At 40.0% G+C, this 27,545-nt stretch overlaps 1 protein-coding gene across 10 annotated transcripts in view; it reads left to right on the top strand.

The window, feature by feature from the left end:
* Positions 1 to 27,545, top strand: part of WASHC5 (WASH complex subunit 5) — a 56,470-nt gene that overhangs the window by 20,800 nt on the left and 8,125 nt on the right. For 9 of the 10 annotated variants that reach the window (XR_014236248.1, XR_014236249.1, XM_082363054.1 and 6 more), the window contains 16 exons: positions 963 to 1,092; positions 4,984 to 5,096; positions 6,614 to 6,780; positions 6,858 to 6,933; positions 8,343 to 8,453; positions 9,417 to 9,557; positions 10,610 to 10,690; positions 14,198 to 14,299; positions 15,039 to 15,218; positions 16,363 to 16,487; positions 19,184 to 19,346; positions 20,135 to 20,237; positions 20,327 to 20,406; positions 23,121 to 23,224; positions 24,008 to 24,137; positions 25,600 to 25,696. Coding sequence is in view for 8 of the 10 variants with exons in the window: in XM_082363054.1 (XP_082219180.1) it covers positions 963 to 1,092; positions 4,984 to 5,096; positions 6,614 to 6,780; positions 6,858 to 6,933; positions 8,343 to 8,453; positions 9,417 to 9,557; positions 10,610 to 10,690; positions 14,198 to 14,299; positions 15,039 to 15,218; positions 16,363 to 16,487; positions 19,184 to 19,346; positions 20,135 to 20,237; positions 20,327 to 20,406; positions 23,121 to 23,224; positions 24,008 to 24,137; positions 25,600 to 25,696 (1,903 nt within the window). In the remaining 2 variants the exon portion in view is untranslated. The remainder of the gene's footprint in view (positions 1 to 962; positions 1,093 to 4,983; positions 5,097 to 6,613; positions 6,781 to 6,857; positions 6,934 to 8,342; positions 8,454 to 9,416; positions 9,558 to 10,609; positions 10,691 to 14,197; positions 14,300 to 15,038; positions 15,219 to 16,362; positions 16,488 to 19,183; positions 19,347 to 20,134; positions 20,238 to 20,326; positions 20,407 to 23,120; positions 23,225 to 24,007; positions 24,138 to 25,599; positions 25,697 to 27,545) is intronic. The other variant, XM_082363056.1, reaches the window with a different exon arrangement.

Genomic DNA, 27,545 nt, shown 5'->3' on the forward strand with positions numbered 1-27,545 from the left:
TAAACAACAAGCATTTAGTGCCTACTGTCATTAGGGATACAGTGATAGAAAAAATGCACCAGATGGTGGCAGTTACAGTCTAATGAGGCATGCGGACAGTAATCAGAGAATTACACAAATGAAAATGAATAGAAACAGGTATACGCTGTATAGGAGAGGAGCATAGTTCTCTGGGTACCTAAAATAAAGGGTCCTGTCCTAGCTTTGACGACTTCCCTGAGAAGAGAAGCAAGAGTTTCAGAAGGGAGCTGAGGAAGGAACCTGTCAGAGTTAGCTAAGACAAAGATGGGGGAGCGTGATGGAGAACATTCCAGCGAGAGGACAGAATATGTCTAAGTCTTCTTGGGTAGGGAAGAGCCTGGCCAGTTCAAGGATCTGAAAGCCCAGTTGGCTGCAGGGGAGAGAATGCAAGAGAAAGGTGGTAGGAAGTAAGGTTGACAGGTGGGCAGCCTGCGCTGGGCCTTGCAGGGTGTTAGTCTTCATCTTAAAAGCCATGAGAACCTATTGAAAAGGGCCTAAGTAGGGTGGTAGTTTGCATTTTAACAAGGTTGACCTAAGGACCTTGAGGATTTGAGTTCAGTCAAGGAAATTCTGGGCTTGGTCTTACTCCTAAAAAAGCCTCTATGGACATAATAAAAATCACAGATGCCTGGGAATGTCCAGGTTCTGTAAAAGTAACTTTGGGTGTTTGGATCAGGTGGCCTCAGGAACTAGCCCCAGACATTAATGCCAGTTCAGAACCAACACTCGCCTTGCCTCAGTTGGTCTGAGAGCCACTGTCTTAGAGATGGTCTAGCTTTTGCCCCCCAATTTGTATGAAGTAGTAATGCTTAAGAGGTGGCATCAGACTGATGTTAGGCACCTATTTTTATAATAAATTGGGTTTCGCTCAGGCTTTCTTAGTAAACTGCCTAAGCTGGATTTTCTCTTAAATCGGTAAATCTCTTCTGTCTCTTCAACAGATGTTCAAGCAAATGCTTTCAGAAAAGCAGGCCAAATGGGAATATTACAAGAAGGAGGGCTCAGAGCGGATGACGGAGCTTGCTGATGTCTTTTCAGGAGTGAAACCCCTAACCAGAGTGGAGAAAAATGGTAATTGCTGAAGAGGAATTATTGGTGTGTTTGAAAAGTATACACAGATTATTAGAAACCAGCAGAGTAAAAAGTCATTACTGTGTCCTCATTGTATGCTGGGATGTTGCTAATGAAGATCAGAAGTTTAGTTTTGGCTGCTCTAGCCTTGTGCTCCCTTGGGCAATCTCATATTCTCTCTGGACTTCAGGTTTCTTATCTTTGAAGTAGGAGGTTGGGCTAAATCATGGGTTCTTGTACTCTGGTTCATAAATAAAATAGTATTTTATAGTCATATCCTCCCCCCACCGCCATAGTATGCAAAACTGGTGTGTCATTAGTGTGTAATTTTATGTGCATGGGGACGGGGGCATAACTTTCATGATCTTCTCAGAAGGTTACTTCACCCAAGAATATTAATGACTGCTAACATAAATGATATCTAAGAGTCTTGTGTTCCAGTCCTATTTGGTTCTTCTTCACTGGAGCATCTGCCATCTAGTGGCACAAGAGGGGACCTGCAGACTGTTCTGAAACATCATAGCTCAAGTTTTACTTTAACAATTTTAATCTTGCTACTTTTAGGAAATTTTATCTATAGGAAAATTGTGGTATCACTTAAAATTTTTGAAGGATCCTTTCCTATAGATAGGATCCGTTCAAATTGCCCCTGAAAGACCATTCTGAATTTTAAGATGACAAATTAAACTATTTTTTTTTGATGCTTAATATTTGTTTTAACTGTCAAATTTATTTCCGATAAAGTTAATTATATAGTAGAATTGATGAATAATATAGATTTTTATTTAAAATAGCTTCACTATTGTTAATCAATACAAGCTTATGACTATTGTATTTGATTTATTTGTTGCTGGTCAAAAAATATTTCCAAATTACATTAATATTCCTATTGGAAAAACTAGAGCAGTTTCTAATGGTGTGATATAAATTGGCAACATGTTTTGCAGGTCAGCATATTGTATCTAAAAAACAAAGAACCACCAGGACCAATTTAACCAGATTAGTTTTCTAATCAGACACATTAATCTGTATTCTAGTCTTTTTTAAGTTCTTATAAATACCAGCAATGTTTCAAAGGTTATTCAGAACAATATCTTATACTTTTTTGGCTCTATAGCATATTTCAGTTAGGAAGTACTTTCACAGATATTTCTCATTTGATCCTTACAACCCTGTGAGATAAACATCTTTATTATTTTATAATCACTTGCCGAGGGTAACAAAGGTCCAGAGCCTGTATCTCACTCATTACCTCGTGTGTCCTTTCAGCTACTCCGTAGCTGTCCCTCGGTCCTACAAAAAATCTTTAAAATTATAGCTAGTTCTTTATGTCAATTCTTAAAATAACTTAGATTATAAGCCCTTATGTGCTTTTATTAAAGTGAAATCATTCCATTGATAAAACAAAAAACCTTTACAGAATCAACTTGGTGAGGTGAAAATAGCGAAGCCTTTGACGGTTTGCACGTCCTGGCTCTTCCATTTAGTAACTGTGTGACGCAGCAGAGGGTTCTTAATTATCTCTGGGCATCAGCTTCCTCATCTGAGAAATGGCTTTTAATTCCTACTCCATAGATTTTTGTGAAAATTAAATGAGACTAAGCTTAAAACTTGGCCTGATTCACTGAGGGTCCTCAGAGCATGTTAATGGCCTTCCCCATCTCTGCCTTGAGAAATGCCTGGCTGGTTTGTGAGCGCAAATGGCGCCACCTAATCCATTCAGACTCCCCACAACTCACCACTCACACTTCACCCGCCTGCATGTTGGTCCCTCTTTGCCCTCCAAGACACGCCATTGTCATTTTGCCCCAAAGACTCTGCTCATGTCTGTCTCTTCATCTAGGGACAGATTTTCCCTCTCCCTTCCTCTGCCTGTCCTGACCTCTACCCATCCTCTTAACTCTGTGTCACATCCTTCAGTTCCTTCCTGACTCCTCCCCACCTGCACTACCGTCTTTGCACACATCAGTTTACAACATTTATTGGGTGGGCCAAAAGGTTTGTTCAGATTTTTCCGTAAGGTGGCTCTAGTAGCACTTAGTTGTCTTTAAACTTCATTCGAAACAATTTTGTTAGATTGTATGTGACACCTGTCACATCAGCATGCATTTAAAAAAAGACTTATAAAAATTGGTGAATTTTTGAATAGCCATTTTAATATTGAAGATGGAAGAAAAAAAGCAACATTTTCGACATATTATGTTTCAAGAAAGGTAAAAAACGCAACTGAAACACACACAAAGGTTTGTGCAGTTATGGAGAAGGTACTGTGACTGATCGAACGTGTCAAAAGTGTTTTGCAAAGTTTCGTGCTGGGGATTTCTCTCTGGAAGATGCTCCACAGTCAGGTAGACCGGTTGAATTCGATAGCAATCAAATTGAAACAATAATTGAGAACAATCAACGTTTTACCACATGGGAGATAGCCGACATACTCAAAATATCCAAATCAAGAGTTGAAAGTCTGGGCTTCCCTGGTGGCACAATGGTTAAGAATCCACCTGCCAATGCAGGGGACATGGGTTCGAGCCCTGGTCCGGGAAGATCCCACATGCCGTGGAGCAACTAAGCCTGTGCGCCACAACTGCTGAGCCTGCATTCTAGAGCCCCCTAGCCACAACTGCTGAGCCCATGTGCCACAACTACTGAAACCCGTGCTCCTAGAGCCCATGCTCCGCAACAAGAGAAGCCACGGCAATGAGAAGCCCGTGCACCACAACGAAGAGTAGCCCCCGCTCACCGCAACTAGAGAAAGCCCACGCACAGCAATGAAGACTCAAGGCAGCCAAAAATAAATAAAATAAATCAATTAAAAAAAAAAGTTGAAAGTCATTTGCACCAGCTTGGTTATGTGAATCGCTTTGATGTTTGGGTTCCACATAAGTGAAGCAAAAAAAACCTTCTTGACCGTATTTCCACATACGATTCTCTACTGAAACGTAATGAAAACGTTCCGTTTTTAAAACAAATTGTGATGGGCAATGAAAAGTGGATACTGTACAATAATGTGGAACGGAAGAGATCATGGGGCAAGCGAAATGAACCACCACCAACCACACCAAAGGCCGGTCTTCATCCAAAGAAGGTGATGTGTATACGGTGGGATTGGAAGGGAGTCTTCTATTATGAGCTCCTTCTGGAAAACCAAATGATTAATGCCAACAAGTACTGCTCCCAGTTAGACTAACTGAAAGTGGCACTCGACGAAAAGCGTCCAGAATTAGTCAACAGAAAATGCATAATCTTCCATCAGGATAACTCAAGACCACATGTTTCTTTGATGACCAGGCAAAAACTTACAGCTTGGCTGGGAAGTTCTGATTCATCTGCTGTATTCACCTGGCATTGCACCTTTGGATTTCCCTTTATTTCGGTCTTTACAAAATTCTCTTAATGGAAAAAATTTCAGTTCCTTGGAAGACTGTAAAAGGCACCTGGAACAGTTCTTTGCTCAAAACCATAAAAAGTTCTGGGAAGATGGAATTATGAAGTTGCCTGAAAATTGGCAGAAAGTAGTGGAACAAAAGTGTGATTACGTTGTTCAATAAAGTTCTTGGTGAAAATGAAAAATGTGTCTTTTATTTTTACTTAAAAAACCAAAGGTACTTTTTGGCCCACCCAAAACTTGGGCGTTTAACCCTTTTCTGCCAGGTGTTATAAACTAAGCTATTTATATAGAAAGTTTTATCTCTTCTACTAGGACACATGCCGGAGGCATTTTTGTTGTTATTGTTTGGAAAATTCCTAAGACCAATGTTAGGTACATAGTAAAAGCTCTGTGACTAAGAGCTAGATTTGTAAAGGATTACTTAATTAAATTCAAAGCCACCACTGCAGGAATTCTGGGATTTCAGTAGAAATTTCAGTCTTTTCTTGTTTCTGTATTAATAGAAAATCTTCAAGCTTGGTTCAGAGAGATCTCAAAACAAATATTGTCTTTAAATTATGATGATTCTACTGCTGCGGGCAGAAAAACTGTGCAACTAATACAGGCTTTGGAAGAGGTAAGGAAAGTCTTTTTAAATGACAGTTCTCGGATCATGAATCATACTTTTTGACCTACCCAGCAGTCTGCTGGAAATATATTTAAGAGAATATTTTATCAGAAGCAAAAGCAATATAAATTAATGTGTTCACTGTAATATTATATACAGTGCCCTAAAATTGAGAAAATACTTAAATGACAATAATAAAGAGAATGGTAGTAAAAATTATGATACTTCAATTTGCGGGAACATGCAGTCTTGGAAAAAAAATTATGAAGACAGTATAGAAACATTGGGAAAACTGTGGTAAGGAGGTAAAAGCAAAAACAAAATTACATTGCATGTGCTACTTTTAGGTTTGTAAAAAGTGTGTGCCTTGGGGAGAAAACCTGGAAAGGGATGGATACACAAAAATGAGAATAGTTGTATAACGATCATATGCTTTAAAGTGATGTATTTTTTCTGAAAAAAAGTTTTCTTTTATCTACTTAAAAATGATTGTACAAAAAAAAGGAATTATACCTCCACGCTCCTTTTTTTTATAATATCCTTTTTTTTATTTTTAATTTTTTTAATTTTGGCCACACCACGCAGCTTGCGGGATCTCAGTTTGCCGACCTGGGATTGAACCCAGGCCACGGCAGTAAAAGGGCCAAGTCCTAACCACTAGACCACCAGGGAATTCCTATACCTCCACACTCTTAAAAGTTTAATTGTATGTTTAACCAGGAAAATAAAAGCATCAGAACAATAAACATATATATTATATGAAACATCATCCACCCTCATCTGGAACCCTTTCCAATTGATATAAGTGTACATTAATACTTTTTTCACTTGCAAGACTTTCTTATAGGCTCTTTCTTATTTTTGCAAGGATTTTAGGATGGCCACTATTATAGCAACACAGTATAATGCTCCATTGTTAGCATGCCAGTTTCCCTAGCTATTCCAGAACAATTGCTCACTTGTGCTATTTCTATTTTGGTTGTTTTTTGGATTTTCTAGTCTATAGTACCACTATAAGCAACTTTGTAAATCTCTGATACTTTTTCTCTTTTGCATTATTTCTTTTGACATACAGCCCAGGCCCCTTGAATTATGTACTTAAAATGTCAAAACGCTGTGGAATCATTATTTTGTTTTAAAGAGCCCATCAAAAGAACTTAAAAATGTGCAAGTGCCAGCACCTTGGTTGTGATGTGACTTATTTTGTTTTTTAACAATCCTGCAAATCTTCAGAATTAGAAGGACTTTCCAATACATGTTTATTGATACTGAAATGGAAAATGGGAGTATTCGCTTATTACGTCATACATGTACAGGATAAGAAATAGTGGAACATTTTCTAATCTCAGAAATTATGCATTGTTTTCTGACTTGGCTTATACATTTCTGAAATTATAATTTGAAATTAAAATTTTGCCAAGACATTCTTAGTAAGTAGTGTGCTTTATTGGAAGTGTTTTCAAGGAAAAGTGAACACTATACAGGCCATTCAGAATTTTAAAATCCAGTGTGTTTATGTAACTCAGGTTCAAGAATTTCACCAGTTGGAATCAAATCTTCAAGTGTGTCAATTTCTTGCTGATACTCGCAAGTTTCTCCACCAAATGATCCGAACCATTAACATTAAAGAGGAGGTCCTGATCACAATGCAGATCGTTGGGGACCTTTCTTTTGCTTGGCAGTTAATTGACAGGTAATGTGGACAGCCTGGCATTTGTCCTCAATGAAGGCCATTATGAATGTTTCCTTACCATTTATCTCTTTTTACAGTTTCACATCTATCATGCAAGAGAGCATAAGGGTAAACCCATCCATGGTCACTAAACTCAGAGCTACATTCCTAAAGGTAAGCAGATAACAGTAAGATTGCATTCTCAGTTACTAGGGAAGAGTTGGCCTTCATTATTACCTCATTCATTAATTCAGTTCAAGATTTCACCCTTTTAGAAAGTTGGTTAATTTAAGTATTTTTATAGACTGAAAATTGTTAGCAAGTTTTTCATGAGAGCATAGTTGCAAAAGATGCCGGAAATAAAGTTTGAATTAATAATAGAAGTTGTAGTGTCTTAGAGAAAATTGTTTTTAAATGAAGAAATAGATGTTTTTAAAGTTTTACAGGATACTAAAAATGTGTGTCCTATGGGTCCTTTATTCCCTAGACATGAATAAAATCCTTTTACTTATTCATTTAAAAAAAATTCTTGTTGAGCCTCTGCTACAATCTAGGATCTCTTCTAAAGGTTAGGGAATAATGTTAAACAACACAGGCATAGATTGGCCCTTCTCTCAAGGTAATTTCATTTCGTGATAAATGAACAAATAATTTACTCAATGTCTTCTGATGGAATTACCATATGTATCAATTCTGAGGTGCACTTTCATATTTTAACATCTCTGTAATTGGGATGTGTTGTATAATTGATGGCATATCATAGTTTAGTTGTCAGCATGTTTTTTCTTTTTGAGCAGTGCATAAAATAATGGCACTTCTTACAAGCCATGTCATCTTAGTTTAGACTCAATATGGTAGTCCATCAATCAGAATGTCTGATTTCCATAGAGGAGTAGCTGCCTTCTGTAGCTCAGTGGCTCACATTTGACCATGCAGGAGAATCACCTGGAAGGCTTGTCACAGCCCAGATTGCTGGGCCCCAGCCCCGGCGTTTCTGATTAAGTGAATCTGCACGGGGCAGAGAATCAGCATCTCTGACAAGGTTTCAGGCGATGCTGTTGCTGCTGGTCCAGGGATCACAGTTTGAGAACCACTGCCGTAGCAGGTGACTCTCATTTTAAAAACTGTATCTTGTCAGAAACTATGAATGACACTGATGAAGTTCAGTAGTTGTTGCTCTCTTTTGGGCAAAGCCCAAGAGTTTTGTTGTATGTTACTATTTCTGGAAAAAGAGAGATTTCTAGGACTTTTTTTTTTTTTTTTTTTTTTATGGCTGTGTTGGGTCTTCGTTTCTGTGCAAGGGCTTTCTCTAGTTGTGGCAAGCGGGGGCCACTCTTCATCGCGATGCATGGGTCTCTCACCATCGCGGCCTCTCTTGTTGCAGAGCACAGGCTCCAGATGCGCAAGCTCAGTAATTGTGGCTCACGGGCCCAGTTGCTCCCTGGCATGTGGGATCTTCCCAGACCAGGGCTCGAACCTGTGTCCCCTTCATTGGCAGGCAGATTCTCAACCACTGCGCCACCAGGGAAGCCCTCTAGGACTTTTTGAAACAGAGAAACAGATATATCTTATTTTCCTTCCAGCTTGCCTCTGCCCTTGACCTGCCCCTTCTCCGTATTAATCAAGCAAATAGCCCTGACCTTCTCAGTGTTTCTCAATATTATTCTGGCGAATTGGTGTCCTATGTGAGAAAGGTAAGAAATGCATCAAGGTGATGTTTATTTTAAGGGCAAACTGACTGCTGTTTTAAATACAAACGATGTGCTTGGGACCCTGAAAAAAGTACACCTGTGTTCCTTTCCCTTATCCTTTTTTTTTTTTAATTGAAGTATAGTTAATTTACAACGTTGTGTTAGCCTCAGGTGTACAGGAAAGTGCTTCAGTTTTACATATTTATAGGTTATTTCAAGACATTGAATATAGTTCCCTGCAGCAGGTCCTTGTTATTTATCTATTTTATACATAATAGTGTTGTATACCTTTCCCTTATTCTTAATTTAATTCCAGAAATTTGCAGTACCTGAAAATAAACTTATTCTTACCGGTACTGTGGGTGTGCAGCTGTGTTTTTACTTTCAAAGAACTTTCATACCTATTTTTTAAATGCTGATGGTATTAACCCCCATTTTATAGGTGTAGAGATTGAGAAACAGAGATCTTGGTGACTTCTTTGAAGTCATAGTTGGTAAAAGAGCCAGATCTAGATCCAGCACATTCTAGTTGGAACTTAATCAAAGTTTTCAGGAGCATTTTGGTCCTTGTTTCAACAACTTATGGTGTAGCATAGAGCCAGACAGGCCTGGATTCAAAATTTTCCCGTGTCACATACTAGCTGAGGGCTCTACAGCCATGTTACTTAATAACATCTCTGAACCTCAGCCTTTTAGAAATTTGTAATGTGGAAATGATACATCTTCTGCATCATTTCTATGAGAATTAGCTCTCTATCCTGTGAGCAATTAATGTTTGAAGGAAAGTAGCCCTGTGCCTGAGAGCAGTTGTTAAAATAGCTCTTGTGAGGCCCTTAGCATCCCTTCCTGCAGACGAAGGGCTGTTCATAGACACGGGCACCGTGCCTACTGTCACCATACCATTTAGCAGCTAAGAAATAAAATAGAGGTTCATTTGTTTTTTTCCTCTTTTCCCTTTCATTAAAGGTTTTGCAGATAATTCCGGAAAGCATGTTTACTTCCCTTCTAAAGATCATAAAGCTTCAGACCCACGATATCATTGAAGTGCCGACCCGGCTGGACAAAGACAAGCTGAGGGACTATGCCCAGCTCGGCCCACGATACGAGGTGCTGTGTCCCTTTGACTTCTGCCTTTTGATGTTTAAACCCCCAAACCATGAAATAGCACAGCTCTGTGTCACCTGCCATATCCCCAGGACCACCGGATCAATTCTGATTTATTGATATTTTTCCACACTCTCAACAATAACCAGGTTTTGCCATTTCAGTGCAATTATACCTTCATTGGTTAACTTGTCCTGGTGTCATTCACGGCCTCGCCTGCCAGAATGTTCTCAGAGGGAGTAGAGCTCAGCGGGTTACTTTTCTTTTGAATAGTCTCAGCACATCAACCTTTTTTCTCTTTGGGCTACATTGCCTAGACTTTTCCCATTCAAGTTCCTGCTTTGTACACAAAATCAGTGGTTCAAAATGATCCATATTCCATGAACCACTTCCTGCAGCCAGACTTTTAAGGCCACTCCACAATTAAGCAGCCTTAGAAATTGTTCTTCCCAAAACACCTCTGCTTTTCTTTTTCCCTGAACTTAAAGATGTGAAAAATAAAATCAAGTGAAATTTGAAAATGTGATAACAAGCATCAGTTTCATATCCTCTGACACAACTCCAAACGTTACATCAGGAATTGAGATTGTCAAGCTCAGAATTTCTACATTGATTCTAACTCAAAAGTATAGCCTCAGTCAACCTTACCAATGTCTCCTGGTGTTGTTTGAAAAGAATGTAGATGCCAGCAGAAGGAGATTACCTTCTCAGAATCTCCTTGAGCCTTTTCTTTCTGGAAGGGATCATCCGTATCACTGAGTCCTGCTTTCATCTTATGCATGAAATGCTGAGGCCCAAAGAAGGGGAAATGATTGGTCAAAGGGTAAAGAACGATTTAACATCTTCTGACTCAGTCACCCAGTATGTCTAACAGTGGTCAACACCGCAGAACCTCATTTCTGACCGGGACGTGTATACACAGGTGTCCTAAAGCTGCACGCTTGTTCTCTTGTCTTTGCCCATTCCAGAACTGTTAGTCAATTATTTTAGCTTCCCATAGAAGTGATGGGTCGTTTATGAGAAGTACTTCATTAACCTCTTTTTCTTTGTTAAAGGTTGCCAAGCTTACTCATGCTATTTCCATTTTTACTGAAGGCATCTTAATGATGAAAACAACTTTGGTCGGCATCATCAAGGTAATGGCCTTAATGCTGGCCTTTGTGGCCCCGTAGTAAGAGTCTTCGTCCTTTGGATTATTGCAGAATTTATCCTGTGGGGGTAGTGTTACCATCTTATGCCTCTCGCTGTTTCACATGCAGCTTTCACATCTTCACTTTACTCATTTATTGACAGAGGAAGAGACAGCATTATAATCCTTATTTTTCATAACACCCAGGAGTTCCTTAACTCTAATAAAAATCTGTTTTATTGAATTTTTGTAATAACAAAGAAAACAAAATAGTTCAATTCCCTTAGGCAAAGTAGCTTGCTCAGTCACTGTTTCTCCCCTCCCTGCCTGCAACCTTTCTTTCTTTTTAGTATTTTTATACCGCACCCCAGGTGCAGAGAGCCGAGATCATTGTACCCCTCTGACCACAGGCCGTTGCCATCACTGATGCATGCAAGCTACTCTCTTATTTTTTTTCTTTCTCTTCTCCTGGATGCCCACGCCCATTCCCATGCCCCATAACATCCACTCTATATGTTTGATTTCTGTCCATAAATATGCAAGTATCCTTATTTTTAGCAAGTGGTGTTATTTTATGTATGCACATGGTTTTGATTTATTTAAATCATATTCTTCTCTAAGTCTCATTCTTTTTACAACTTTTCTCACTAGTCACTGCTTTGAAGTTAATTTATGTTGCTGTGGATCTGGTAGTTGGTTACTTCTTACTGCTGCAGAGAATTCCACCTTTTACTTAACTGTTCCCCAGGGCACAGACACCTATGCCACTCATTTTCACACCTGTGCTTCCTGTTATCGTAAACAATGTCAAGATGAGCATCTCTGAACATGTTCCTAGCACAGACCTGTGTAAGAATTGCTCTGAAATCTGCTTGCCCAGGAGTGGGTCACTGAGTCTTAGGGCACATTTGTACTTAATTTGTCTCAATAATGCCAGAGTGCCTCCTCACATGACTTGTTTCCTGTGTATCTTCCCCCATTTTTGCCAATACTTGCCATTATCCACTTTCTAATTTTTGTTCTCCAAAGGGGTCTAAGGTGGTATCTCATTGCGGTTTTAATTTGTAATCCTAAAATGACTAGTGATGTGCCCACTCACACAGTTCATGGTGCTTTTGTTCATTTTTCCATTTGTCTGATATCAGCAAAATCTTAACATTTCTGATTTTTAAAAAAATTTTCATCGATATAACATTTGTGTTAATGAAATCCAAGAAAATATAGGAAATGAACCTAAATAGAAACAGAACTTTACCATGTGGTTTCTGGAAATGTGTTAAAGAAATACCATTGTAGCCCTGGAATATTAATAGAATCTATTGAACATGCTTTAGGCCTGGTGCCAGTTTAATTCAGTTGACATTCAGAGAGTACACACACAGGTTATCCCTCCTAACTCATCCTTAAATGATGATACATCCTAGGACCAGGTTAGTCTTAAATGCAGAGTGACCGGTAGGGTATAATAAAACCTAGTAACTAGCAAGAATTATCAAAGAAAGGATTGCTTAAGAAAAATGTAAATCTTTTGCCAGAATCTTTCAGATAATAAAAGCAGAGGGAATATCATCTTGACCTCATTCAAACTTAGTAGACTGTCTCTGCCAGTTTAACAACTCAGGGCTTTTTGTGGGATCCTGTGGCTTTCACTAATCTTTAACCTTTGAATGTTGAGGATCTATTTCAAACCCTTACAAAGAGTTTAAATTCACTTTAGTTAATATGACTTAAAACAAGTGAGATATACACAGGGATATACATATAATGTTCATTGTTAGATGTAGCCAAAAAAATAGAATTAACCTAGACATTTTATGAGTAAGAGAATGGCTAAATATATCATGGTGCATTCATATTGTGGATTGCTTTGCTGCCATTCAAAAGTAACTTGCCACTAGGAGATTTCCAAAACGTAAAGTGAAAAAAGCAATTGCAGAACAGTGTGTGTATGTATATGTATGTATTATGATCCCATATAGTTTTTTTAATTAAATATATTTAAGGACATATACGTATATAAATTAATAGAGGAAGGTCTGGAGGATCCATATGAAAACTATTAACTGTTGTTAACCACAGAGGGTGTGGACAGAACTGTGAGGAAGGGGCTGTGTGAAGGGGTCTTTCCCTTCCCTGGGAGCACTCCACAGATTGGTGGAAGTCTAGGAAGAATTGGGTAGAGCCATTTAAGACCATGAGATTCATAAAACATTTAACTCTTTTCCACTAAATCTGTTTTTATAAGGAATATTTCTTTGGAAACTTCATGTTACTTCTTTGATTTTGTTCTCATTGACTGTGTTTATTTATAATTTACCTTTCTCTTGTAAAATAGAGCACAGATGCTGAAAACTACAGAAACGATTATGTAGCTTGATTGGTTGTTATAAGGTAAAGACCACTCATTCTCACCACCGCTCAAGCCCAGAGATATAATTCAGCCAGCTCCCACCACAGGATCCTCCTCATGGGCCTTGACCTAATCCCAGTCTCTCTGTTTAGTTTTATTATCCAAAAATAAATTTCTAGACACTCTAGTTCACACTTGCCATTCAAAAAATATACGTCTTTTAAGGCTGATTTACTCCTCAGATTTCTCCCTCATTCCTTTCTTTCCTTACAGTTTGTCTATTGAAGAACCCAAGGCCTTTGACCTGTTATTTCTACACAGTCTGGCTCTTACTGATTGCATGGTCATGCTGTAGTCCAACAGGTTCCTCTGGCTTTTGTATTTTCAGCAACTTTTTCATTCCAATTATCTTCCTTGAAATTTAAATATCATCAAACCCAGATGGAACACATCAATTGTCTTTATAACTTTTAAAATAATAGCTCTTGACAAATTTAAAAGTAAAACAAGTCTCAGGGAATTCAAAGGAGTGTGTTAAAACTATTTGATGTTTTATGGATTTGACAGGAGACTGTTTTTTAGGGAATAACGAAAGCTTTCTCATTACAGAAAAAAAGAATCAGCAAAATAAGCTGTATAGTTAGATAGCAGAGTTGCCTTCCTATTTTATCTCCCTAATTACAAACAGCATCCCAAGAATGCTGAAAGAAAAGAGAATTGTTAAATCTTCAGAGTGGTCCAACCCCAAACTTGATTTTGCTCATATGACTATAGATGCCCTTAGATAACTTCCACAGAAGACATGTGCACTGAATTCAGATGCAGGCCCTTCAATCTACCACCTCCTTCTGGTGATGAGGCACTTTTAACGTTTAATGAAATGATTAAAATGTGAGGCAGTTTAAAACTTTCCATACCCACCATCTTTGAAATGTCATGTTGTAAAATTATCATGAATTTTACTGAGATAAACCAAGTCCTACAGAGGTGACAGGTTTTAATAATTCCATCCAAGCTGCACAAAATCAAAAAAGAAATCCTAACTGTCAAGTAATGAGATAGGAAAGTGCTCCCCTACGGATTCTGGAAACTATCTTTCCTCCGGATTTCTTCAGGACTGAGCTTTTCCTTCCTGGCATTTATTGCTTTTCGATTTGCACTTAGGTGGACCCAAAACAACTGCTGGAGGATGGAATAAGGAAGGAGCTGGTTAAGCGGGTGGCTTTTGCTCTTCATAGGGGATTGATCTTCAACCCTCGAGCCAAGGTACCAGATCACCAAAGTGGGTCTGTCCTTTCCCTCTACTCGGCTTGCAAAATGTTCTAGAACACCATTTTTAACTGTTATGAACAAGACCTTTCCTACCTTCTAACATATATCTACTATATCATGTTCAGTACAATCAATTGATATGCTTTTTGATCCTATATTATAATCCATTCATATTATAAGAAAATCCTTTTTAAAACCAGTCCTTTCCTTCACCTGTTGATCCCCAAGTTTAAGAATTAAACTGATGTTTATGATTCCGGGTTCCTTCTCATAGCGAAAAGAATTTGTTAAACCTAAAACAGATTGGCACTATAAAGGCTGTAATTTTTTCTTTTGCTTGATCTTTTTGGGAATATGGTCATTTTTCTCAAGAGAAAAAGAATAGGCCTGAAATTTACATCTAGAGTACCTTTCACGTCAGTAAATTCAATTTAAAATGTTTTAACTCTTAAGATTAGAGTCATCAAATGATATGAGAGAAGTCACTGACATTCAGTTTTTATACATTCTTTTATATGAGGCTTTCTTTCCAAATGAATGAAATCTATTCTTTGCTGGATGTCTGGCATAAATTACCATTCCTCCTAGATGAGGTAGGAAATGAGTATTTCCAGAGCTGTCCCAAACCGTCACTGCAGTCTCTCACTTGGGGTATCCTTTAAAGTCTAATGTAGGTATTAGGGGTTGACAGTCTATGCCAATATAATAGGTTTCTGTTTCTTATTTTGCCCAGCCAAGTGAATTGATGCCAAAGCTGAAAGAGCTGGGAGCTACCATGGATGGGTTCCATCGTTCTTTTGAATACATTCAGGACTATGTCAACATTTACGGTCTGAAGATTTGGCAGGAAGAAGTATCTCGTATTATAAATTACAATGTGGAACAAGAGTGTAATAACTTCTTAAGAACAAAGGTATCTAAATAGATTTTAATATTCTTGACTCTATTTGTTACTTCTGACATGTCCCATACATGCCCCAAACCTCAGAAGTGCCAACAACAAAGTTGATTTAAATAGTTACTAAAAATCAATAACCACTACACAGTCACGAATACCTTCAGAGTACCTTCAGGAGCTGTGAGGGTCACAGAAAAGTTTATATGACACCTCACCTCTCGGAATTTACTGTCCTAAGGAGAAAGCAGACTTAATTAAATGGCTTCAGAATGAAGCTGTCTGGTGTAGTCGTTAAAACTCGAGTGATCAGGAGTTCCAAAGACTTAGGAGGTCAGCTGGGTTTGATCAGAGTGTATACCTAAGAGCAGAATTGCCGGGTCATTTAGTAATTCTGCATTTAACTTATAAACCACCAAGCTGTTTCCCACAGTACCTGCACCATTTGTTCATTCCCACCAGTAGTGTCTGGGGGTTCTAGTTTTTCCACATCCTCGCCAACACTTGTTAATTTCCTTTTTTTATTTTTTTAATTATAGCCATCCCAGTGTGTGTAAATGGTATCTCATTGCGGTTTTGATCTGCATTTCCCTCATGACTAATGATGCTGCGCATCTTTTCATGTGCTTATTGACTATTTATATATCTTCTTTGGAGAAATGTCTACTCGTCCTTTGCCTATTTTTTTATTGGGTTATTTGAGCACCAAATTCTTAAGTGTCACTGCTGAGAAGATTGATTTTTAGTTGGTAGTTAACAAGGAGCCACTCTGCTAGTTTTTAATTAGGTGACTGACATGATTCAGGTGACATTTTCAAAAGATTATGTATCTTCCAGCCTTATATTTTTGATTTTATTATTACATTGATACATGTTAACTTATGAGACAGAAGGCCAGGAATTCTTGTCTTTTTCCACTTCTCCTCAATCACTTCACTTTTTCACAGATATTTCTTTCTTTTATATATATTATATGTGGCATTTCTGAGAGGCTATTAATACAATTTTTAAAATTTCTTCTTCAAAATCAAGGAACATTTATATTCACTGTTCATGCAATATTGTCTTTGTAAAACTATGTGGGAAAAGGATAAGTAGGTTACCTTATCAAAGATGTACTAAATATTTATGTTCTTGGGGTTCTTTTTTTTTTTTTTTCTAGATTCAAGACTGGCAAAGTATGTACCAGTCCACACACATTCCAATACCAAAGTTTACCCCTGTGGATGAGTCCGTAACATTTATTGGTAGACTCTGCAGAGAAATCTTGAGGATCACGGACCCAAAGTAGGTGTATCTGAATTCCACTGGGCTTTGAACGCCATGGACAGTGTCTCTAAACGTATATCACATCTACTTAGATCACACCCTTGTTCCTGCCACAGTTGGAGCCTTTCTAATGGGTTTATTAACTTCACTTTTTCTGAGACTGCATATTTTCCTCAGTGTGACTGAGGAAGACCCCAGTCCAAAGACATATAGATGTAAACAATTATAAGGTCTGTTCGGCCACCTCTTATTTTAGTCTATGCTTCTCTTGCTTTCCAGCTAACATTTTACTCACTTGGGTCTGTGGACTCTCTGGTTTATTAAAACTTTTAAAATCCCAAATTGCTCCTCTGTGCCTGTGTACCTATGACACACTCCTGCATTGCAGTCACTGGCTCTTGCACTTGCCAGCTCAGACCCTGACCTTTTAAGATGACCTCCTTGTTTCTTAGCCCCACCCAGGCACTTTTGCGTAAGGACCAGAATTTTTTTTTAATATTTATTTATTTGGTTGCGCCAGGTCTTAGTTGTGGCAGGCAGGCCCCTTAGTTGCAGCACGTGGGCTCCTTAGTTGTGGCATGTGGGCTCTTAGTTGCGGCTCACCAGCTCCTTAGTTTCGGCATGTGAACTCTTAGTTGCGGTGCACGTAGGATCTAGTTCCCTGACGAGGGATCGACCCTGGGCCCCCTGCATTGGGATCACAGAGTCTTATCCACTGCGCCACCAGGGAAGTCCCAGGACCAGCATTTCTTGAGCACTCACCTTGTGCACTCTTCCTAGCCCCTGGCACACATCCCTTCACTTACTCATCACAACAGTCTTAAGGGGTAGGCATTGTTATTCGTCCCATGTTAAAGACAAAGTAACTGAGGCACAGAAAAGCTCGATCACTTGCCCAGAAGTTAATAAACAGTGGACCCAGAATACACATCAGGTGCTCTGACTCCGGAGCCCAACTGTTAAAGCATGTGTCATTCAAGGGCAGACTTGCAGCAGTGACTCCCAGTTTATATACAGTCACATGGGTGAAAATCTCATATAATCAAAACAGCCCTGAGAATATTTCAGGTGGGCACCACAGTGGAGGCTTGACGCTGCCTGTCTCAGAAGTCCAGCTGAGCTAGTTTTCCTCATGTTTTTTCAGTTGAGCCTCTGATGAAGCAGTTGGTACTAAGCCCAACCAAGGGGAAAGCAGGCTCCTGCCTGCTGTCTTATGTTCACCCCTGGGCCGTGCTTGCTCAGTCATTCCGCCTGGTGTGGTTACCCAGGGAAAGATGATTTCTCTTCTTTTTCAGTTCAGCTGTGCGTGCATAGTTGACTTTGTGTAAGTTAAATGCCCTTATCACATGTCTTCTTTTATACTACCTTCAAATTCAGGCTGATTTTGTCTCTCGAAACTTATGAAGCTTGACAAACCAGATGTCACCTTCAGCAGAAATGAGTTCTGTCTATGCCTCATGGGCCAGAAAGTGTAAATGATCCGAAACGCTTTGTGACTCCTCTTGGGCACCCATGGGTTGATCACCGAAGCCCTCCTAGAAACTGTCTGCCTAACTCACTTAGTGCCGTGTTAATACTGGCAGAAAGGATTAAGCATGATTGGGATTTCCATGTCATATATGATTTCATCATCAAAATTGGGAGCCTCTCAACTGACGCATTCAAAGTGCCAGCACTGAGTGGTGGAAGCAGGACACTTGGAAGCCTGAAAGTAGGCTGTGGCTCTGGAAGTCATCTTGTTCTTCCGTTGACTTCCAAATTTAAAATCCCCTAGCTCCCGAGCCCCTTTTAATTCCCTCCCAAGCCTCATTTCAGTAAAGATATGTATTGGCTCTTAGGATTGGGGACATATCATTTTGTGGAGGCTGTTGAAGGTAGAGGCTGGGACTCCACCCCAGACCTACCCAATCCAACTCTCCAGAAACGGGATCTGGGCGTCTGTTTTTTAACATGCTCTACCAGTGATTTAAGGTCCCTATGCCAACATTTGAGAACCATTAAAATGGTGGTTATGGGCATGGTGTTGGAAGCGTCGGTTATTTCATCTATAAAATGAAGGTCAGACAGCTCGTACATCACAGCTATTCTGAGGATGAAGAGTGAGCGCACGGAAAGGCCTTGGCCCAGCGCCTGACACATAGGAAACGCTCGGTACATGATTTTGGTTGTTATCATTGCCATCGTCACACTCCTGGGTCTAAAAGGGGATCGCTGGTCAATGACCAGAACTGGGAGGAAAGAGGAAATGGCTTTGTCATCATAGTCTCAGATGTGAGGACACAAGGATTCAAAGTTCCTTTCTTACCAAATTGGAAATGACACAAGGCTCTGTTTTGTCCCTAGTCTCTGGATATTTAAAGAAAGACCCTCCAGAGAGACAACGGGGCTCTAAAGCCTTCCAGCCTGATGGCCGAATCTAGCCTTGTCCTCAAGACATGACTGCAAACAACAGCCCAACCCAGTGGAAATGAAGCGGTCAAGCTGGTGACATAGCAAGGGCAGGAAGAGGTGATTTAACTGAATTTTGCCTTCCTGGCCCAGTGAACGTTCACCGTGAGATGTCTTGGGTGCCTAGATGCAGAGGTTATTAAAGCGCAAATCATGAAACCATTGTTCTTCCCATCCAGTGCCCCTAATCCTATTGCATCCCACATCCCTTCAGGATGAATTCTGAGCTGCTTTTGGGTTTTGAGTGTGTTTTGTTTTTGTTTTAGAACGACATGCCACATTGACCAGCTGAACACTTGGTATGATATGAAAACCCATCAAGAGGTGACCAGCAGCCGCCTCTTCTCAGAAATCCAGAACACCTTGGGGACTTTCGGTCTGAACGGGTTAGACAGGCTTCTGTGCTTTATGATTGTCAAAGAGTTACAGGTGAGCCTTTTGGCATTCATGCATGTTTTCTTCTACCCCGGCGGAGAAGAGAGTAGATGGTTTAACCTTTCTTTTGTGCTTTCCTAGACTGATATCAGGCATGTATATATGACTCCTGTTAAATAGATAAGAACTGAGAATAAACTGGAGTTTCTTTGGCCAGCACAGTATTTTTTTTTTTTTTTTTTTTTTTATAAATCAAATTTTGTAAGTAGTGTTTTAAATCTAGACTACACAGAAAGTTTTTTTTTTTTAAGTAACTTTTTTTTTTTTAATTAATTAATTAATTTATTTATTTTTGGCTGTGTTGGGTCTTCGCCTCTGTGCGAGGGCTTTCTCCAGTCGTGGCGAGCGGGGGCCACTCTTCATCGCGGTGCGCGGGCCTCTCACCATCGCGGCCTCTCCTGTTGCGGAGCACAGGCTCCAGACGCGCAGGCTCAGCAGTTGTGGCTCACGGGCCTAGTTGCTCCGCGGCATGTGGGATCCTCCCAGACCAGGGCTCGAACCCGTGTCCCCTGCACCGGCAGGCAGACTCCCAACCACTGCGCCACCAGGGAAGCCCCCAGCACAGTATTTTTATGGGTGGACTGTTCTTGTGAATTTCATCTTGGGAACCAGCAGCCCCTCCTAACGGGGTGTTTCTGATGGGAACCGGAAGTTGCTGCTTCCCCATCATCCTATTTGTAGCATTGTGTGAATGAGGCTAGTTTGTGTTCTACATAGCATTTTAGTTAACTGGAGTATTTATTCATTATGTTTTGCTCTTCGATCATGCCTTCTTGTTTTAGAATTTCCTCAGCATGTTTCAGAAAATTATCTTGCGAGACAGAACTGTGCAGGATACTTTAAAAACCCTCATGAATGCCCTCAGCCCCCTAAAAAGCATTGTAGGTAAGTGTTCTAAAACGAGGCTGAGGTAGAGAGAACTCTGTAGCCTTTCCAAAGTTACTAAATAGAAAAATCATATTTTAACCTTTCAGCAAATTCGAATAAAATTTATTTTTCCGCCATTGCCAAAACACAGAAGATATGGACCGCTTATCTGGAAGCTATCATGAAGGTATGTCGTGGGAGAGAGGGGAGAAGCAAGGCTATGGTTTTTTAATTATTATTTTCTTGTAACTTGGTTGCCCAAAGAAAGCCACTCTTCTTTCTTTGGCCATCAAAACAAAAACACAACACTTCAGTTTGTCATTATTTCTAAGTTCTTTTGATCTTTGGCTGTTCTTGACTATGCTTTTCGTTGGCCTATTTATTGTTTTTCTTTCACTGAAGAAAACTTTCATTTTGAAGTGACTTTTGGCAAGAGGTGCTTTCACAGAAGGAAATAGAAGTTTTCCTCCCTCAGCTATACTCCATCCTTATGTAACAAGTTCATTAATGAGCTGCTGTCAGTTTGCCACCCTAGTCTGGACTGGCCTGCGTCTCACCTCTGTAGGAAGCCAAGAGAGATTACAGAGATGCTTAGAAGAGGCTTCGGAGGTTTCCCAGTGACTATTATGGACCACTGTTAGTTGTATCAATAATTGCTGGTAATTCAGTAGTAGCCAAGTCTTGTGTCTAAATCACTGATCTTTACATAAAACCCCCAAGGACCAATTTGTCTTTTTGTCTTGAATTAGGGAACCTGCAGTCACTAAATGGGCATAATAATCTGGAACAGCATGGAAATACTTGTGCTGTTCAACAGTGACAGCAGCCACTATCCACATGGAGCTGTTGGGCGCTTAGAACGTGGCTTGTGGGGAGTGAGGGCCTGAATTTCAAATTTTATTTCATTTTAATCGTTTAAATTTAAACAACCACAGGCAGCCAGTGGCTGCTGTCTTGGTCAGTGCAGCTCTAGAGAAATCACAGAGAAAGAGTGACAGTCCAAAGCTCTCTAATAGGCGAACAAATAGGTAGAATGAGCTTATCACCTCCTAGGCTCCTTAACCTCTCCAGGATCTTATTTAAATAAGAACAAGTTACATAAAACTGCCTTTATTTCTGTTTCCATTTCCAGATTGGTATTTTCTAGGGAATCCTTGACATAGAGTATCTAGAATTAAGCAAGGAATTATATGGGCAGATACAAGGTTGGAGGGACATTTTTGAGTGGCCTGGAAGAACCCACTGTTTTCGTGGCCTTGCCCTATTCCGATTTTTAAATAATAATAGTTTGCTATTAATAAAAGATTTCTTACTTACAAATAACATTTTTTTGGATTGACTTTTATTTTCTTGACATAAGTAGAATAGCCTCGTAAGAACAGTGGTCGAAGGTAGTACATTCGAGGTCGTTTGACACTTTTAACTGTTATAAGCTCCATTTATCTAAATGATACCTTTTCTTCGCTCTTAGAGAAGACCATTTTTTTTCTTTCCTTTCTCTGCTCCCAACAACTCAGAGGAAATGTGTTCGTATCTTCTTTATTGTTGCCGTCATTACTAAACAACCTCCTTTCCTATTCTTCCTCTCCCCTTTGCTAATCTTTTAGGGATAGCTTTTCTAGAAAAGAAAAGGAATTTACTGCATAAAAAGTTAGGGTATACTGTTGACTTTATGATACCAACAAATTGAACTTGTCAGAGCCAGCTGAACTCTTACCTCAAACTGACCCAAAGATAGTTCCCTAACACCTGACAGTCGCCATGGATACCTCCAAATATCCTTTATGCTCATCACTACTTGGAAATTACAATGGTTGATCCACCATGTTAGCATAACTCCAGGTCACAAATCCATTCTTTTAATAGCTTGCGAATTACATTTTGTTACAATTGGCTTCCATTGTTATCCTGTATGTTTTTTGTTTTTTTTTTTTTTTTAAAGATTTATTTTTTTATTGATTGATTGATTGATTGCCACGTTGGGTCTTCGCCTCTGTGCTAGGGCTTTCTCCAGTTGCGGCAAGCGGGGGCCACTCTTCATCGCGGTGCGCGGGCCTCTCACTATCGCGGCCTCTCTTGCTGCGGAGCACAGGCTCCAGACGCGCAGGCTCAGTAATTGTGGCTCACGGGCCCAGTTGCTCCGCGGCATGTGCGATCCTCCCAGACCAGGGCGCGAACCCGTGTCCCCTGCATTAGCAGGCAGATTCTCAACCACTGCGCCACCAGGGAAGCCCCCTATCCTGTATGTTTTATTTCGTACATTCAAAAGAATTATTCTGAGACAGTGTCCATAGTCTTCACTAGATTCCTTAAGAGGTCCAAGGTGCCAACAAAAGGTTAAGAACCTCTGGATTTGGGGTTATCATTGTTAGAAGGGCCTTCTTGGAAGATTGTATGTAGATTATTTTATTACCTAGACTATTTCTTGATCTGTAATCCTGAGTGATGTAGACAGGCTTATATTGACCGAATATTAGAGTGAAAGGACATCCTTAGGACTTGAGAAATTTCAGTTTAGGACAAATAAAGGAAGTAGGGCTTCTCATTAGTGGCTACTGAACATGGAGAATTTATTCCAAAAGATCAAAAATAGAGCTTCAAAACACACACCTTTAATCCATGGACAACTGAGCATTAATGGATCACTTTGTAAACTGTTAGATGTCAGGGCTATTTTGAAGTTGGTGTACAGGAATCTCTCCAGACATTTCTTGAAGGGTCCTCTGCTCCATTAGGGATGATGCTGGCCTTAGCCATAAAGCCAGTCCAGGAAATCCTTGAATTTTTCTTGAGAATGTTGTGATCCTTCCAATAAAAAATTGTCATCTTTTTGTTTGTCTCCTCACTATCACTTTGAAATGCTTATGTATTTTACCTGTTCTTTCTCTTGCTTGTTCACAGGTTGGGCAGATGCAGATTCTGAGACAGCAGATTGCCAATGAATTAAATTATTCGTGTCGGTTTGACTCCAAACATCTGGCAGCTGCTTTGGAGAATCTCAATAAGTAAGTGCCGGCATTTGAAACAGCCAGCTGTGGGCCTGGATTGTTCATCATCAATTAGCATTCCAGTTTCTTGTTCAATACCTACTCTTTTAAGTTCTTCTTGAGTGAGAATGCTCTCTGAATTTACAGGCTTTCTTCCCATAGGTAATCAAATCTGTCTTGGCCTGTCTCTCACTTTTTTTTTTTTTTTTTTTGATAGATTCGTTTATTCAGCCAACATATATTGATCACTTAATACACACCAGACACCATGCTAGGTACTTGCACAGATTGAGAAGGCAGTTATTACCAAAATCCACACCTGGCTTTCCACAGGTCTGAGTCACTAATTCTCCTGAGGGCGGGTGGAAGCGCACTGATGCCCAGGTGTGGCTGTGAGAACGCGTCCTGGTGCACAGCCGCACCCTTTGCCTCTGCAGCAGCTTGCTCTCATTTTGAGCCTCCTGCTTAAAGATAAATAATCTGTGCTTCTTGGTCACAAAGTCAGTGCTTCTGACAAAGTAGGTAGTGAAAATAGTTCAGTCAATTCATGAAACTTGGAATGGTGAAAGCATTTGATTTGGGTGAACTCCAAAAGCTAATGTAATTCTAGGTCAAATTTTCCATTTATAACCAATCACAGGTATGGAAATTGAGAATTAGAAGGATCAAGCCCTTGTTTTACAAATGAGGACACTGAATCCCTGGAAGATCATAGCTTGTATTAACTGTTGTCTAGATTCATTTTATCTCTAATATTTATCACTGTTGTTTTTGTTTTTGTTTTTTTTTCCCTTCATCTAGGGCTCTCCTAGCAGATATTGAAGCCCACTATCAGGACCCTTCACTTCCTTACCCCAAAGAAGATAACACACTCTTATATGAAATCACAGCCTACCTGGAGGCAGCTGGCATCCACAACCCACTGAACAAGGTTAGCGATTAAAATGTATGATGGTGCGTTGGGGGACAGGGTGTACCTAAGGCGATCTGGCCCAGATCACTGTGCTCAGGTACTGGGAGGACCTGGTTCCCATCCTGGAGCCTCCCTTCTCTTGTGTTCCCACCGTTTCTGGGTTCCCGTTTCCCACGTGTAACACGAGGAAGATCACACCTTCCCTGCCTGACTTGGGGCTGTGGGAATCAAGTGATACAGTGTTTGTCAGAACTCGTTGAAAAGTGAAAAGTGCTATATCTATAGGAGATTCGTTTTAGGTTTCTCTGCGGTTTGGTATTTGAATTGCAACTAAATGGTGGCATTGATGCTTCTTGCCCAAAGATACTTCCCTCTGTGGCTGACAGTAATCATAATCACGGTCTGGGGCCACAAGTTCTTTTCTGCAATTCTGATCTCCATAAACCTCTGAGAACTGAAAGTTTTTTCCACAAGTTGGTGCCAGATCTCACTTGGTGCCAAAACCTGTCCCAAACTGACTTGAGGCTGTTTATACTCCTGTGAATTTTCATGTTTTGATGCCGAAATACTGATAACTTTCATTACAGGTTGTTACCCTAGACTCTATATTACCTTTCTAAAATCTTTATTGTAATGTGAAATTGTGAAATCTATACAGTCCCCTGGGTTTGGGGTAAAAAATTATGAACCTAAATAGCAGCTAACGTTTTGTAATTACGTGCCAAGCACTGTGTTAACCCCACCGTGGGTGCTGTCACTTGATCTCAAAGCGGTCCCATTAAATGTGCCCTTGTTGGGGGAGGGTCCTGAGGCTCAGAGGTTGATAGCTTCCCAGGGCTCCACACTAGCCAGCGACGGAGCCTGGCAGTCTGACCAGAGCTGGCGCTCCTGGCCAGGATGCCACCCCACCTCCCAGGGAACCAGTCCGACTGGGAGGAGGGAGGCGGCTGGGAGTGTTCTGACTGTGCTTCCTGCCCCGTGAACGGGGATGATGCTGCGTCCAGACACTGCCGTGCGGCTTTGCCTGGGGGAGAGCCGCCGGCCAGAGAGACAGCTGCGTGCTCTCTGCTTACGCGCTGCCACGCGCTGCTATGTGGCTCTTTCCTTCCTTCTTTCTCCCGCTTTCTCTTCCCCTCCCTCTGCCCTCCTTCCAGCTTTGCCTTGACTTTCTTGCTCATCGCCTTTTTTTCCCCTCCTTTTGTTGCTGACATGAACAGGATTCAGGGGGGAGGTAACTGCTAATCTCTAAGCAAAATTGTTCCCATCCCAAAAGGGCTAATTGTCAAGTGGGTATCTGTGTTTGGTGGGGGAACGGTCAGTGGTGTTAAATAAAACTCTGAAGGCAGCAAGTTAATGGAACCATCCTAGTTTTCAGTAGTCAGAAGAGCAAACTGAAATAAAATGGCAGCTTTCCATTTGAAAATGTGTTCTGTGGTATTGTGTGATGTGAAGAAACCATCTCTTCCCTTTCTCTTTCCAGATATACATAACAACAAAGCGCTTACCCTACTTCCCGGTTGTCAACTTTCTATTTTTGATCGCCCAGTTGCCAAAACTTCAGTACAACAAAAACCTAGGTACTGTATGACATTTATTCTTTGCAGTAAGAAACAATAACGGTAGATTAACATCTAACCAAACAACTCTTGGTATAGAATGCTATGTCACACATGGGGTCTTTCATAGTTAATTGCGTGTTTATAAAATCCGTGTCTTTGGGCCTCTGAAATATGATGCAGACGGTGGATTTAATATCAACCAAGTATAATCCACCTTTAATTTACAGTGGCTGATTATCCAACTTGTAAAATGTGTGGGACCTTTGCTTCTCTCTTTTCTTTAAGGAGCTGATTATGGTGGGAAAGAAACTTCTTTTTGGTTAATGTCCTATTCTTTCAACAAGTGTCATGTGCCTACTGTGTATCTGGAACTTTGGTATGAAGAGTAAAAATATAGTTACATACAGGAGACTAATCCAGGGATATCTAGTACTTTATTTTTGAAAATACTTGATACAAACAATAGATAACAAAGGCTATCAGTATATTCGTCCTGTCCAAGAATATAACCCAATGTTTTTTTGTCATTGACTTTATCTTGAACATTTTTATAAGATTCCCGGGTATTTCCTGTGTCTCCAAACTTTATATCTAAGTAGAATTTTTTAGAGTCTGCTGTAGAGTTTAATTTACTTTAAAAGTATTGTAAGAGCTTTTCCATGAATGTAACCATATACTTTTTTTAACCAGCAATTCCAAAATGTATTTCTTCCTTCAAGTATTTCCCTTCCTATTCCAAAAGGTTTTTTTTAGGATAAAGATGTAGATTCTCTATAAGGTTTTTATTCCCTCATTCAAAAAGATTCCTTGATTCCAGACACAGCCCCAATAACAATACCTGTTACAGCCACAGAATGCAGGGCATGGTGGCGCCCAGAAGTCCTTGCCATAAGAGGGAGGGAACACATGTGTGTTTGGATTCTGGCTTCATGACTTATCACCTGTGTGACTTTGGCCAAGTTACTTAACCTCTCAGGCCAATCAGATTTCAAAAATACCTATGACAGTACCTCTCACAGAGCAGGTGCTTATCTGATGCTGGATCCTTTTCTGTATGTTGGTCAAAATCAATGTAAAGAACCATCCCAAGATGGACTTAAAAGTTCATCTCAAGATTCAGAGATTCATGACCTCCCTCTCTTGTCCCTGTGTTATTACAAAATAAGAATATATGCTTCTTTATAATGGTGAATTGTCAGTGCATGAAGATACCTTGTTTTCATTAAGATGGTTTGTTCAGTGGTCTCGTTCTTAGGTAATATTTCTTTCATTGCATGTATGGTTAAGGTCAGGCTCCTTGATTATACAACTGCTTATGGGAAGGAAACATGTCACTATTCCAATGGGATAGTGATAGTGGAAGATCAGAATTCCCAGATCTTTAAACAAAACAAAACAAAACTGTTAAGTGTCTTAGAAATGTATCTATATCTGACTACAGGTTTTTTTTTTTTAATATTTATTTATTTATTTTATTTATTTTGGCCGTTCTGGGTCTTAGTTGCAGCACATGGGATCTTCATTGTGGCATGTGGGAACTTTTTAGTTGCGGCATGCAGACTCTAGTTGTGGCATGCTGACTTCTTAGTTGCGGCATGTGTGCGGGATCTAGTTCCCTGACCAGGGATCAAACCTGGGCCCCCTGCATTGGGAGCGTGGAGTCTTACCCACTCTACCACCACGGAAGTCCCCTGGCTACAGTTCTTTTCATGAATTAGGCTGATGTGTTAAGTCGGGGATCAAATTAAAGAAAAGGACTGAGGAAGGAACATCAGCATGTTTGTGGACCCTAAAAACATTTATTTAACCTTGTAAGCATTGTTCTCAAGACTGATCTAAGAAACGCACGCCTGCTTTGGTCTGTCTT

This window comes from Balaenoptera borealis, assembly GCF_965194805.1.
Source record: "Balaenoptera borealis genome assembly, chromosome: 17".
NCBI lineage: Eukaryota > Metazoa > Chordata > Mammalia > Artiodactyla > Balaenopteridae > Balaenoptera > Balaenoptera borealis.